Below are 15604 nucleotides of genomic sequence, written 5' to 3'. Positions count from 1 at the left end.
GTACAAGCATTTTGTAATGTTAAGAAATTATCGACCCCCCTCCCCGCCCCCCACAACATTCCCCTCTTGAATGGTAGGATGATCTTACCCAGTTAGTGCTTGAGCAATAAGGCTTGGGAAAATCCCAGGCTTGTTTTTCTCACTCTGCCATTAGGCAGCAGCTGTAGCACAACAAGGAAGGGGAGGGGAAAAAAATCTACTGAGATTCCTGCACCTGACCACTCACCAGTCAGTGACTACCCTGGAAATTCACATTTGTATCAAGAGTGCAGTGATGACAACTCAGATACCCAGCACTGTGGATAACTAGTTTCCCATCACCAAAGTTTACTCACGAGTAATGGCATCTGCTCTGAGAAAAGTTCTGTGGGTGGGTGTCTGTGTCGAGTACTTACACCAGTGAGTGCCTTCAGCAGAGGAGAGAAAACTGGCAACTGGAATAAGAATCTTTTAAAAAAGGATCCTAAACTAGATCACTGGAGCTAGACTGGCAATATTTCATTCAAATGGCAAACAGTTCCATGGTTGTTCAGGTCAATGGTAACTAGTGTACTTTGCTAAAATTACATTCTGACAGTCAAAAATCTGTTACCCCTAGCAAATCTTGCAGGGCTATCACTGAGAGCTGTGACACCTTGCCAGACACCTTAATACTATCATCCAATGCCCATGACTTATATTCAATCAAGTATTCCTTGACTTAAAGCAAAAGGTACAGTAGCGTAGTGGCTATGATATTGAACAGCAATCTAGAGGTCGCGAGTTCAAATCCTACCCTAGCAAGCTGTGAAACTGAATTCAATAAATCTGCAATTTGTGGGCTGGGAACAGAAAAATAACCTTGAATGTTGCCAAACTGTGGTAAACTATGGAATCAGATTAATACAGCATAGGAGGAGGCCATTCAGTCCATCACACTTGTGCCAGCTCTCCGAAAGAGCTACCAATTATTCTCACTTCCCTATAGAAATCCAATTAGTTCACCAATGTCCTTCAAAAAGGAACCTGCCATCTATACCTGATCTGGCATCCAAAATATATGATTGATTGAATGCCAGTTGTTCAGAGCAACTAGGGAGGGGCATTTCATATGGCCCCACCACCAACATTCCTCTCCCCTCCCCCAACATAAAAGAGATCATGAAGCACATTTCTCAGCTTGTTCTAGGTAGCAGTAAGCAAGTGATTAGGTTTCAAAGCTCATGAAATTATGAACTGACATTTTAATACAGTTCAGTCAATACTAAATCTGAGCCACAAACATTTCAGTTCTTCTTGTGAACTCTAATCTTGCTGGTACACACACTAGCAGAGGACAAACAAAAGTAAGACTGCGATATTCTTGAGCAAAGTTTAGAAACTAGAGCTTTAAAAAAAAAAATTTGCATGTTTTTTTGCCCCAAGGGGAATTTTGTCTTGCTCTTTCCCCAATTGGTTTCTGGTGTTCAACCGTGTCAGTGTGCTCAGGCCCATATTCAAACAAGTATACTAGTGACAATTCCCTGCCACTTCTATGCTGTGAAACCTGGGTTGTTTTGACAATTTTAAAAACAGCCTTTTCACTACTGTTTTGGGTAGTTCTCTTTCCTGTCAGCACTAAGGGATAATTATGACACTACCACAACACAGCCACTTAACACCTGGGAGGGAAAAAAAAGCAAGCATTTGATCAGCTCCAGTCCATTTTCTTCTCTCCTCTACACTCAAAAAATCCAATCACACTATTTAGGAAACTTTAGGAGCTTTGTGAAAAAAGGGCATTTGCTGGGAAAGGAGAAATTGCAACAAGCTATAACATTCAGGTTTGTCTACTGTTTGTACGTCAATTACTTAACTCCAACCTCCACTGGAATTTGCAAAAATAAAATCCTATGAATGGGTTTTCCAGCAAAATTTGTGCAATTAACTGTTGGACTCTCACCCAACAAAAGGACTGGTTTTGATCAATGATCTGAATGTAGTCCCAGTTGTACCAATAACCAGGTCATGGATCAAATTTAGAGTGGCACCTATCAAAAGCCTCCAATGTGCTAATTCATCCCCTGTAACCGAATGGAACAGTATTTCTGCTACTGAAGTCATTGCTTATTTAAAATTAAACTGCAAGCACTAACGTGCCATTATTGAGTTCATCAGGAGATTGCAAGGAGTCTTGTTGGCCAAAAACTAAAAGATGCTGGATCTCTAGCCCCTGACAGATTCCTCTCCAGACACTTTTTTTTCCCCCATCTGAAATTTTCACTTTGCTCACTTGTGGTGAGACATCATTGGCTTCCTCCTGTACTTCACCAAATGGCCATTCTTTATACTCGAGCTAGACTATGATTGTTGACAGGTTATTTGAGTAGGGGGTAGCAAAGCCAAACAAATTCAGTCCTCACTTGATATCACACACATACTTTCCCACAGAAATCACTGATTAGCAATCTGGTTTAGGAACCCATTAGCCCAGAAGCTTTCAGAACAATTGCAGGACACCAACCAGGACTCCAGTTAATTTAGTACAGGCCAGAGATTGAATTGTGGACCTTTGCAGGTCTGTATGACTGACTCTGTGCCACATCATGCAGTGGATTACCTTATGAGCTTATGACTACTGTTATCATTTGTTTAAAAAAAAAAATCACCAGTTTATCTAAAGGAAACAGTTTCAAAACTACAATCATTTCTGCAAGTGTACAAACAAATCAGTTTTACATCCTACAATACAAAATACACCTTTTGAATTGCTGCTGGCTACTCACTATAACAAATCTGGAAATCAAATTCAAGTTTAAAGAGAAGCTGATAACTCAATTGATTGCCATATTTTTATTTTCATTAGGAACCAAACATGACTGATAGAAAAAAGGGATGTGCTTTACCAACTTGGAAAAAACATTTCAGCTTCATTACTGGACAAGTTGAAAATGAAGTCACTGCTGAAGATCCAAGGCAGTTTGTGATTCACCAATATACCATTCTTGGCCATCAATATTCTTGGATAACGAAAACAAATTGTAGGACACGAGATTATTAAATGCAAGATTCCAGTTTTAGTTCAAAGCAAGAAAACCACTGAAGGTCGAGAGAGATAGCAACAAGCCTGTGATGCATCTCCACAGCGGTTATCTGTGCAAAATGACCATCTCCATCATTCATCCCCTTACTTTAAAACCATAACTTTTAATCCATATCCTGAACACTGAAAAAAATGAAGACCTTGTAATACATTCTGAACAGTACATTTAAATTTGGTAAAGGACACAAAAACAAAATCTTGAAGCACCCTGTAGCACACTCTTACCCAACAAACCTCAGCAAAATTACTAAATATCACTAGTACATTGCCGGCTCAAACAGATCACGGCAAACAAACAATCAGCCCCATCAAGCCAACCTCAGCAGTTTAGCGGAATCCAGTAAACAGTACTTTTTATATTGAAGAACAAATTTAATTAAAATACATTCAAAAACAACATTTCACTCCACACAAGTTTTTCCGTAAGAATGCATGCCCGTACCAACCAGTAACGTTCATTAAGTAATTTATACATAGAGGTCACACTGACCCTGCCTCCCAAGTTGCAGTGGGATATTTTGCAAAGAAATCTTTAATTTCACAAGATGCATAGATGCTGCTGACTAAGAGCTGCACTAGACACACCACAATACAGAGAGACAGAAGCCCTCCCCACAAACACACCCCTCCACGCCGAACTGCCCTGGACTCCTGATGAGAGTGCGTGCATGCTGCCCCTCCATAAGAGGGCCGACTGTACTCGCTCGCGCTCCCCACCTATACACTCTGCCACAACACACCCTCCCGCAGCCAGGCTCACCCCACACGCACTTGTGCGCAAGCCACCACCCCCACAAACACGCTCTTTCCACCCCCCCCCCACTCCCACTCGTACAGGTTCTTCCCCCCCCCCCACCCCAACCTGCCCCCATGTACAGGCTCTAATTCCCCCCACGTACAGGCTCTTCTCACCACCACCAACCCCCCACCCCAACCTGCCCCCACGTACAGGCTCTAATTCCCCCCCCCACAACCTGCCCCCACGTACAGGCTCTTCTCACCCCCCCCCCCCACCCCAACCTGCCCCCACGTACAGGCTCTAATTCCCCCCCCACAACCCACCCCCACGAACAGGCTCTTCTCCACCCTCCTCCCCCCCACCCGCCCCCACGTACAGGCTCTTCTCCACCCTCCTCCCCCCCCCCACCCGCCCCCACATACAGGCTCTAATTTCCCCCCCCCCCAACATACAGGCTCCTCTCCCCACCCCACCCCCCCCCCCAAACCTGCCCCCATACAGGTTCTTCACCCCCCCAACCTGCCCCCACATACAGGCTCCTCTCCCCACCCCCCTCAAACCTGCCCCCACATACAGGCTCTTCTCACCCCCACAACCTGCCCCCACGTACAGGCTCCTGTCCCCCACACCACCCCCCCCCAAACAGGCTCTTCCCCCCCCCCCCAACCTGCCTCCACGTACAGGCTCTTCTCTCCCCCACCCCCCCACCCCCAAAACTGGCCCAATGTACAGGCTTCTTCACTCCCCACCCACCCCCCCCCCCACCTGCCCCCACGCAGAGGCTCCTCTCCACCCACCCCAGCCCCCACGGACAGGCTCTTCTCCCCCCCCACCCCCAACCTGCCCCCACGTACAGGCTCTTCTCCCCCCCCCCAAAACCTACCCCCACATACAGGTTCTTCTCCTCCCCACCCAAACCTGCCCCCACATACAGGCTCTTCTCCTCCCCCCAAAACCTGCCCCCACGTACAGGCTCTTCTCCTTCCCACCCCCACAACCTGCCCCCACATACAGTCTCTTCACCCTCCCCACCCCCACAACCTGCCCCCACATACAGTCTCTTCACCCTCCCCACCCCCACAACCTGCCCCCACATACAGTCTCTTCACCCTCCCCACCCCCACAACCTACCCCCACATACAGGCTCTTCTCCTCCCCCCAAAACCTGCCCCCACGTACAGGCTCTTCTCCTTCCCACCCCCACAACCTGCCCCCACGTACAGTCTCTTCACCTTCCCACCCCCACAACCTGCCCCCACGTACAGTCTCTTCACCCTCCCCACCCCCACAACCTGCCCCCACGTACAGTCTCTTCACCCTCCCCACCCCCACAACCTGCCCCCACGTACAGTCTCTTCACCCTCCCCACCCCCACAACCTGCCCCCACGTACAGTCTCTTCACCCTCCCCACCCCCACAACCTGTCCCCACGTACAGGCTCTTCCCCCCAACACGCCAGATACAGAGTAGAAAACGGAGGAAGAATCTGATTGAGAACCAACCGAACAGGATCAGTCCGATGTCCTCCTTGCCCCTCCCAGTCCGGGGCTCAAACACGCACTGGTGCTGCTCCGCCCCATATTACAATCGAGCCCCAGAGTGCTGGTGAGGTGGAGCCGCACTTGGCAACACAGTTTGGTCCCTGAAGACGGGCCTGCCGCCTCACACAGATTTTCCCTAAGAGAAACAGAGGGAGTGAGTGAGGCCCCCGATTTACACACACCAACCGGTGTGATTCAACACGCCGTTACCTACCATCTGGCTGGTGGTTCTCGCCATGGAATGGTCCCCGGCCCACCGCCTGGTCCTAGTCCCGAACTCCGGTACCGGTCACTGTCCCCACTTGGCGGTTGTTCCCTCCGCCATTTTTGCTCTCCCGACTCCTTACGTCATAGCACAACAATGCGCTCAGCCCCACAGGAAGTCCCGCCTCCCTTTCGTTCTTTCATTGGACACTGCACCGGCACCCAGCGTCCCGCCCCCTTATACTGCTTCTCCATTGGTTACTCCAGTGACAATCAAATCGCTACCCGGCCTATCGCCATATCTCAGCGATCTGCCTCTCGTCTCGCCGGGAATGAGAGCTGCGCATGCGCATGTTAGGACAACTGGCTAAGTGTGTTGATTCAATTTGCGAACTTTGCCTCTATTGAGCTAAAGAAAAGGCAGACTTGTATTTATATAGCGCCTTTCACGACTACCGGATGTCTCAAAGCGCTTTGCAGCCATTGAAATATTTTTGACGTATTGTAGGAAACGTGGCCGCCAAATTGTGGATAGCAAGCTCTCACAAACACCAATGTGATAATGACCAGATAATCTGTTTTTGTCATTGAGAGATAAATATTGGCTGGAATACTAGAGGTAGCTCCCTTGCTATTCTTCTAGACAGTGCCATGGTTTCCTTTATATCCAAGAGAGGGCCCAGGGCCACTGTTTAACAGCTCATCGGAAAGACGGCACCTCCAATAGTGAATGCAGTACTCCTTCAATACTGCACTGGAGCCTCAACCTCAATTTTTGTGCTCAAGTGGACTTGAACCCACAACCTTGTGACTCAAAGGTAAGAGTACTAACTGAGCCACAAGACTTTTACTGTTGCTTTAATAGGACATTAACATTGCATCCAGTTCATTTTTATGATAGGAATTTGCACCATCTAAAATGTTTATCATCTATATAACGCCTAAACATTGCTTAATCAAAAAATGTGGTTTCTTTTTGGGGAGTAACATGTGAATGGAACACAGTTGAGTTGAAAGCTCCAGTTCTGAAGAAGGGTCACTAACCTGAAACGTTAACTCTGCTTCTCTCTGCACAGATGCTGCCAGACCTGCTGAGTATTTCCAGCACTTTCTTGTTTTTATTTCAGGTTTCCAGCATTGCAGTATTTTGCTTTTATATTGTTGGCATTGCTGCCAGTTTCATTGTGGAGCAGGCTTCCTTGGAAATTTTTAAAATGTAAACAAAATGTCTGTGTACTATGATATGAATATGTTAGTTATGAAAGGAAAAATTCTTGCATTTACATTTTTGCATCCGATTGACTTTCAGCTCATTCATTTTAACGGGTGGAGATCCTGGACGGGTGGGTGCCGAAGCACGATCTCCCAGCCAATAGCCTTTTCCTTTCTGCACCAAAAACTTAGATCTGCTGTTAGTTCGCTTGGGAGCCAAAGTAAATCACGACAAGAGCGAGGTCATGTTGTTTGGGAACTGAGCCGACTGTTGCTTTTTGTTCCTTTCATCATCAGGTCAGACTACCTGAAGGTGCTGAGGATATGGTACAGAGGGGCTGAGGCGTGAGCCAAAAACTGGAAGGAATGTATAGCCATGGTGAAACAGAAACTTGGGTATTTGGGAGCGATGCTCCCTCTCCATTGCAGGTAAGAACCAGGTCATCAGGTGCGAGACGCTCTTGGTGTTGCTCTACATGGTGCAGGTCTGGCCATACCCCACTCCTGCGCCATGACGATTTCCTGAGCCATCTCCACTTTATCTGGAGATCCAAAATGGACCGTGTCTGTCGGGCCACGATGTTCGAACCTCCTAGATAAAGGCGGAAGAAACATAACCAACATCGCCCTCATCCTGATGGCCACCTTTGTGTGTGGCTGCATCAAGCTGTGCGTAGACCCTTGGTATGCAACACCAGGTGTCAGTATGTGCTGAGGTTCTATCTGTCCCCAGTGTTGCGAAGGATGGATCTGGCCACGTTGCCGCAGAACGCTCCATTCAGTTGGGCCGTACCACCTGTCCCTCCTGGAAAGTATTGTACAGAAAACAACTTTGAAGTCACAAGTCCATCAGGCAGTGGTCCTTGAGGCCCTGCAGGCAAAGGAGATGGTGGATCCTGTTGGATGTTTCCTCGAGCAGACATAAAACTCATTGGGCAGAATGTCTCAACACCGGAACTTTCAAACGAGGACCAAGACATAGCTTGGCTAGTGGGGAGAAGGGCCCTTCATGTCAGATCCTTCCTGTACACCCAGAGTCTCAACACCTCCACATGCTGTCCTCGAGGCAGCAACTGTGGGGAAGAGACTGTTGCCCACCTCCTTCTGGATTGTGCCTTTTGCAGAGCAGGTCTGGAAAGAGATACAATGGTTTTTGTTGAGGTTTATCATGAGCATCTCCGTAACACAGGGCTCAGTGCTGTTCCCAGGGATGCACACCAAGATAAATATCTACTGCTGCTGGAGGGCCATCAACTTGGTGAAAGATGCACTTTGGTCTGCCCAAAACTGGCTGATCTTCCAGTGCAAAGAGCTGTTATTGACTGTTGCAGCCAGGCACATTCCAAAGTCCGGAACTACATTCTGAGGGATGCACGAATGCTTGGGACAGCAGCCACAAAGGCTCAATGGGGAAAGGCACTGTGTAAGGTCCTCGTGCCAGAGTGTACTGAGGGGCTGGAACCCTTGTAAAACCCCTCCGGCTGTATGCACCAGAGAATGTTCGACATGTAATGTAAATGCATGTTATATATATAATCCGTAATGTTAAGTGTAGTGAAGCACCTCGTGTAATGTGTTGAAAGAAACTGATCTGTATTGCACTTTATGTATTGTTATATTTGAGTTTTTTTATTATTTCATGGGATGTGGGCATTGCTGGCTAGGCCAGCATTTTTGCCCATCCCTAATTGCCCTTGAGAAGGTGGTGGTGAGCTGTCTTCTTGAACCACTGCAGTCCATATGGGGTAGATACACCCACAGTGCTGTTAGGAAGGGAGTTCCAGGATTTTGACCCAGCGACAGTGAAAGAACGGAGAAATAGTTCCAAGTCAGAATGGTGTGTGACTTGGAGGGGAACTTGCAGGTGGTGGTGTTCCCATGCATTTGCTGCCCTTGTCCTTCTAGTTGGTAGAGGTCTCGGGTTTGGAAGGTGCTGTCTATGGAGCCTTGGTGCATTGCTGCAGTGCATCTTGTAGATGGTACACACTGCTGCCACTGTGCGTCGGTGGTGGAGAAAGGACTGAATGTTGTGAATGGGGTACCAATCAAGCAGGCTGCTTTGTCCTGGATGGTGTCATGCTTCTTGTGTGTTGTTGGAGCTGCACCCATCCAGGCAAGTGGAGAGTATTCCATCACACTCCTAATTTGTGCCTTGTAGATGGTGGACAGGCTTTGGGGAGTCAGGAGGATGCCTAGCCTCTGACCTGCTCTTGTAGCCATGGTATTTATATGGCTACTGCAGTTCAGTTTCTGGTCAATGGTAACCCCCAGGATGTTGATAGTGGAGGATTCCACGATCATAATGCCATTGGATGTCAAGGGGAGATGGTTAGACTCTCTCTTGTTGGAGATGGTCATTGCCTGGCATTTGTGTGGCACAAATGTTACTTGCCACTTATCAGTCCAAGCCTGGATATTGTCTATGTCTTGCTGCATTTTTACACGGACTGCTTCAGTATCTGTAGAGTCGTGAATGATGCTGAACATTGTGCAATCATCAGCGAACATCCGCACTTCTGACCTTATGATTGAAGGAAGGTTATTGATGAAGCAGCTGAAGAAGGTTGGGCCTAGGAAACTACCCTGAGGAACTCCTGCAGTGATGTCCTGGAGCTGAGATGAGTGACCTCCACCAACCACAACCATTTTCCTTTGCGCTAGGTATGACTCCAACCAGTGGAGAGTTTTCCCCCTGATTCCCATTGACTCCAGTTTTGCTAGGTCTCCTTGAGGCCATACTTGGTCAAATGCTGCCTTGATGTCAAAGGCAGTCACTCTCACCTCACCTCTGGAATTCAGCTCTTTTGTATATGTTTGAACCAAGGCTCTAATGAGGTCAGGAACTGAGTGGCCCTGGCAGAGCTCAAACTGAGCGTCACTGAGCAGGTTATTGTTAAGCAAGTGCAGCTTGATAGCACTGTCGATAACACCTTCCATCACTTTATTGATGATTGAGAGTAGACTGATGGGGCGGTAATTGGCTGGGTTGGACTTGTCCTGCTTTTTGTGTACAGGGCATACCTGGGCAATTTTCCACATTGCAGGGTAGATGCCAGTGCTGTAGCTGTAGTGGAACAGCTTGGCTAGGGGCGCGGCAAGTTCTGGAGCACAGGTCTTCAGTACTATTGCTGGAATATTGTCAGGGTCCATGACCTTCGCAGTATCCAGTGCATTCGGTCCTTTCTTGATATCACGTGGAGTGAATCGAATTGGCCGAAGTCAGGAGGAGGCCGAGATGGATCATCAATTCGGCACTTCTGGCTGAAGATTGTTGCAAATGCTTCAGCCTTATCTTTCGCACTGATGTGCTGGGCTCCCCCATCATTGAGGATGGGGATATTTGTGGAGCCATCTCCTCCAGTTAGTTGTTTAATTGTCCATCACCATTCCCAGCTGGATGTGGCAGGGCTGCAGAGCTTAGATCTGATCCGTTGGTTATGGGATCGCTTAGCTCTGTCTATCACATGCTGCTTACGCAGTTTGGCACACAAGTAGTCCTGTGTTGTAGCTTCACCAGGTTGACACCTCATTTTGAGGTATGCCTGGTGTTGCTCCTGGCATGCCCTCTTGCACTTTTCATTGAACCAGGATTGGTCCCCTGGCTTGATGGTAACGGTAGAGTGGGGAATATGCCGGGCCATGAGGTTACAGATTGTGGTTGAGTACAATTCTGCTGCTGCTGATGGCCCACAGCGCCTCATGGGTGCCCAGTTTTGCATTGCTAGATCTGTTCAAAATCTATCCCATTTAGCACTGTGGTAGTGCCACACAACACGATGGAGGGTATCTTCAATGTGAAGGCAAGACTTCGTCTGTAAGGACTATGCGGTGGTCACTCCTACCAATATTGTCATGGACAGATGCATCTGCGGCAAGCAGATTGGTGAGGACGAGGTCAAGTATGTTTTTCCCTCTTGTTGGTTCTCTCACCGCCTGCTGCATACCCAGTCTAGCAGCTATGTCTTTTAAGACTCGGCCAGTTCGGTCAGTAGTGGTGCTACCGAGCCACTCTTGATAATGGACATTGAAGTCCCCCACCCAGAGTACATTCTGTGCCCTTGCCACCCTCAGTGCTTCCTCCAAATGGTGATCAACATGGAGAAGTACTGATTCATCAGCTGAGGGAGGGCGGTACGTGGTAATCAGCAGGAGGTTTCCTCGCCCATGTTTGACCTGATGCCATGAGACTTCATGGGGTCCAAATCGATGTTGAGGACTCCCAGGGCAACCCCCTCCTGACTGTGTACCACTGTGCTGCCACCTCTGCTGGGTCTGCCCTGCCGGTGGGACAGGACATACCCGGGGATGGTGATGGCAGTGTCTGGGACATTATCTGTCAGGTATGATTCCGTGAGTGTGACTATGTCAGGCTGTTGCTTGACTAGACTGTGGACAGCTCTCCCAACTTTGGCACAAGCCCCAGATGTTAGTAAAGAGGATTTTGCAGGGACAACAAGGCTGGGTTTGCCATTGTCGTTTCCGGTGCCTAGATCGATGCTGGGTGGTCTGTCCAGTTTCATTCTGTTTTACTGACTTTGTTGCAGTTAGATACAACAGAATTGCTTGCGAAACCATTTCAGAGGGCATTTAAGAATCAACCACATTACTGTGGATCTGGAGTCACATGTAGGCCAGACCAGGTAAGGATAACAGATTTCCTTCCCTAAAGGACATTCGTGTTATGTATTTTACAGATTTTATGAATAAAGTATATATTTTTTTAAAAATCAAAAGCAATAGCCCCTTAACGTTAGTTTAGCTTCAATATTATGGCCAAGGTGCAACACTCATTGACATTGCTGATTTCCAAATAGCCATATTGTTTTAAGCATGCTCTTGCACAGAGACAGAAATCATTGTGTCGTCCTATCAGCTGGCCAGCTATAAGTTATGCATGGTGGTAAAGGGCAGGGTTGAAATGCATTCTATATTTAAACTATTTATGTTTCTATTTATGATAATTAATTTATCTAGTGTAAATCCAAGAATTCTAACTGGTTTAAGCATTTACCCTGTTGTTTCTCATTGTCTCTGAGCATATCTCTCACAATCTTCTTTCAACTCCACTCCACCTCATACCTTTTGAGCCACCTTTTCAGAATTGGTTCAGGAGAGCTGGTAATTGTTTATTTTACAAACCTCAGTTCAATTTAAGGTTGTATTCACGTTGGTAGTTTTTTTTTAGGGTGGAAGAGGTTTGGAAAGGTATAACAATTGTTAATGGTGGGGGCGGTGAGGAGCAAGATTTTTGGCATGCATACATTAACAACCCTGAGCATGGTTATCACAGGCATTAGTGAACAACTCTGAATTGGTGGATTGTGTTAGGGTTTTAGAGGTGGTTAAATTTCTTTTGGGGCATTATATTTCAGGTTCATGTTGCATTCTTCACACTGAACTAACAAGCAATTCCGTTTCTCTTCAGGAAACTTTGTGGCTGCTCTTTGCCCAGACTACATGCTGACCTCTACAGACCAGACAGTTCCCAGTTTCCATTCCCAGTCCGTACTGAGCTGGTTGGCAGTAAGAAGTCCACAGTTCTCTTTCCTCAGCTGGTGGGGTGGGTGCGGTGAGGGCTAGGAAACAGACAGTTTTCTGCTGCTGATGACTGTACAGGGCTGCCTCCTGGAAGGATCATATATGTGTGGACTTAGATGGGGACAGGATTGGCCTTGGCTATGATGTCCACCAAGGTTGAATAGCATCCTGGCACTATCGAGCTTCACACATAAAGATTGTCCATGGGTGAGGTACTGAAAAACAGCTAATCCCCATAGAATGGTTCTATACCCATTATTAGCAACTACAGGGAACAAGAGGAAAAACTGGATGGGGTGTAAAACTAAGATCAAAAATGACTAAGTGTTACAAATATCTGTCCAATCTTAGTTCATCCACCCAGAATGACCCTACAGCATGCACTTGATTATTTAAATGAATCCAGGGTTTTAATCTCTACTACGGCACAGTGGCGCAGTGGTTAGCACCGCAGCCTCACAGCTCCAGGGACCCGGGTTCGATTCTGGGTACTGCCTGTGTGGAGTTTGCAAGTTCTCCCTGTGTCTGTGTGGGTTTTCACCGGGTGCTCCGGTTTCCTCCCACATCCAAAGACTTGCAGGTGATAGGTAAATTGGCCATTGTAAATTGCCCCTAGTGTAGGGAGGTGATAAGGAATATGGGATTACTGTAGGGTTAGTATAAATGGGTGGTTGTTGGTCGGCACATACTCGGTGGGCCGAAGGGCCTGTTTCAGTGCTGTATCTCTAAATGAAAATAAAAAATAAAATACGCTACACAGGAGTCCGTTCCACTCTCTGGGCTAGATTTTCAAAGCACTTTGGGGGTGAGTGTGAATTGCAGATTGCATTCCTGGAAGGCTTTCTGGATTCTGACACCACAGGAACGTGCTATAATTTTCAAAGAGAGGGCAGGGGGTGGGGAGCTGGGAACTTGCTCGCCTTCTTGAGGAGCTTGTTACCAGGCTGGGGAGGGCCAGAAGCAAATTTTCAAAGCGGAGAGCAGAAGAAGCGAACGGTCAGGTGCATGTAAGTGATTAGCTGTCAGGAGCATTGCGGTGGGACATTGTTTGATTTCGATAATTATTCAAGATGTGATTGAAGCAGAGCGCTTCACATGCTTTCCTGTTCACCGTTTGGCCACTTGTTTGCCCTGCAGAGGGCCAGCAGCATTACAGTGCAATGGTGAGCCTTGTCATGGCTGTTGTCTGCCTTTCAACATTGCAATCTGGAGCTGCTTGCCGCCTCCATGCCGGTCCTGGCGCCACTGATTGGGCGCCACACTCACTCTCCCCCAGCCCAATTAAATCATCTATGTTTTGTTATGAAAGTGATTCTGTTTTGTTAAAAATATTTTTTTTAAAGGAATTTATAGTTAAGCTGGATAAATTTTTTTAATCAAGCGGGCACTGAAAGAACTAATTTGGCAACAGTGTTGCTGGTTGTCAGATGGCTCGGGTTAGGCTTGGAGCAGAAACCCTGGTAACGGGGCAGAGAAGTCACAAGCATTCCTTTGATTGGACAAGCCCAGTAGTAGCAAAGCACCTGGGATGGGCAGAAAACTGACAAGTTTTCTGGTCGTCAGTCAGGGTGAGTGTGTGTTTTGCCTTCTGGAGGAAGAGACCAGATTCTTGCTGAATGTTTAAAAAGCCAAGTCTGCTGCAGAAGAAGAAGAGAATTCCAAGGAAGAACAGAAGACTACAACTCAGCTCGCTTTCCAGCAATTCCCTAAAGACTCTGTGAAGTCCACTAGGTCAATTCATCTTGTTTCCTGTATTTGAAGAAAGCCTGCTAAAGATAATTCTCAACGCCGCCTGAAAGAACTGTTCTGAAGATTCTAGTGACCTATCTACATGTACTCGGAAGTTAGTATGCCAGTTTGGAACAACGTATCTTATCTGCTGTTTCCTTCAAAAACGAGCAAGTAGTTTAACCCAAATGTTTTTTGTCTGTACCAGAGCTCTGATCCAAAAAAACCCTTTTATCTTTTTTTGGTTAACCGGTATACATATATGTGTGTGTGTGAGCGTGAGATGCTAAGGTAAAAAGGAGACTTTTTAAAATTTAATGTTGGGACTCTAAAAATTTAATCTGTGTATTTATGTTTTTACTTCATTACTAGTTAAGACTTGTTTTTTTAATAAACTGATAATTTTGTTGTTCGGTAAAGAAACCTGGTTAGTGTGTTCTATTCTGGAAATAATAGAGTATATGATTAATAGTATCGATAAGTGGGAAAATTTTAAAGAATATGTTGTGACCTGTGGAGAAGTGGGACTGAATTAACAGTGCACTCCTGCCGCCTTGGTTGTAACAGTTTGAAGATAGTGTCGAGTGAGCCACGCTGAAGCGGCGTGGGGTCGGGACCCAGAAATTATCTGGGTATCAGGGTCCCAACTCCAGAATGAATATCCAGCCCTCTGTGTTTGGAGGAACCTCCTGATTTCAGTAGTTTGAACTTGTGTCCCATTTCCCTATTTTCCTAATTTTATTTAAAGTAATCCTGATGTTATTGAGGTTGATGCTCTTTCCCATTGCTCCATAATGGTTTGCAGTGATACACAGATCCTACAGGGGCTTCAAAAACCATCATGAAAGTAAGAACAGACAGGAAAACAAATGACAAGATTCTCTACAAGAAGACAGATATTTAAAAAGGTCTAATTCAGGAGTGCTACTGTGCTGGGCTGTTATTTCTGAGATTGCCAGGACCCTGTTTCTGCACAGTGCTGCTCGTAGCCTGTGTCAGATAAATTCATCTTTACAAGTGCTTAAGCTCACATTCCAAATCCCATTATACAATGGACCCAGATATCAAACCTCAATAGCCTGCTACTATAACAGTAAGATAGTAAATATGCTTCAGTGTGGTACTGAGTCTCACACACCAGGAAAGTCACACGTTTGATCAGTGCTCTGTTTTGAGTCAGCCAATCTCAGTTAAAGCAGCATCAGGGCACTAGCTATAAGGAGCCTCAGGAAAAATCTGCTGGCATTCCTGCTCCTGACTGCTATTCAGTGACCCCCCCTTTCTGGAAAGTAAGTGTCTGTAGATTGGGGGAAGAGACAGCCAGGGTTGACTGTGGTGCTCTTTGTAATCAAATAGCCCCTGGCATCTACCATCCAAACTGACCAATGGAGATTGGCTTAAAAACAGAAAGTGCTAGAAATACTCAGAAGGTCAGGCAGCATCTGTGTGGAGAGAAACCGAGTTAACATTTCAGGTCGATGACCTTTCATCAGAACAGTTCTTTTCATCAGTTGTGACGAAAGGTCATCAACCTGATACATTAACTCTGTTTCTCTCTCCACAGATGCTGCCAGACCTGCT

General features: G+C 46.7%; 1 protein-coding gene and 1 long non-coding RNA gene across 3 annotated transcripts in view; one reads left to right on the top strand and one right to left on the bottom strand.

The window, feature by feature from the left end:
* Positions 1-5701, bottom strand: part of LOC137383352 (3-phosphoinositide-dependent protein kinase 1-like) — a 98674-nt gene extending 92973 nt beyond the window's left edge. For both annotated transcript variants that reach the window (XM_068056076.1, XM_068056077.1), the window contains exon 1: positions 5556-5701. Coding sequence is in view for 1 of the 2 variants with exons in the window: in XM_068056077.1 (XP_067912178.1) it covers positions 5556-5579 (24 nt within the window). In the remaining variant the exon portion in view is untranslated. The remainder of the gene's footprint in view (positions 1-5555) is intronic.
* A 206-nt stretch (positions 5702-5907) lies between these two features.
* On the top strand, positions 5908-14401 carry LOC137383676 (uncharacterized). The gene is made up of 4 exons (XR_010977433.1): positions 5908-6363; positions 7055-7186; positions 11302-11397; positions 12183-14401. It is a non-coding gene; the product is annotated as an uncharacterized lncRNA (long non-coding RNA).
* Positions 14402-15604: the final 1203 nt, after the last annotated feature.

Source organism: Heterodontus francisci, chromosome 24 (assembly GCF_036365525.1).
Source record: "Heterodontus francisci isolate sHetFra1 chromosome 24, sHetFra1.hap1, whole genome shotgun sequence".
NCBI classification, from domain to species: domain Eukaryota; kingdom Metazoa; phylum Chordata; class Chondrichthyes; order Heterodontiformes; family Heterodontidae; genus Heterodontus; species Heterodontus francisci.
This window is presented reverse-complemented; position numbering and strand designations above follow the sequence as displayed.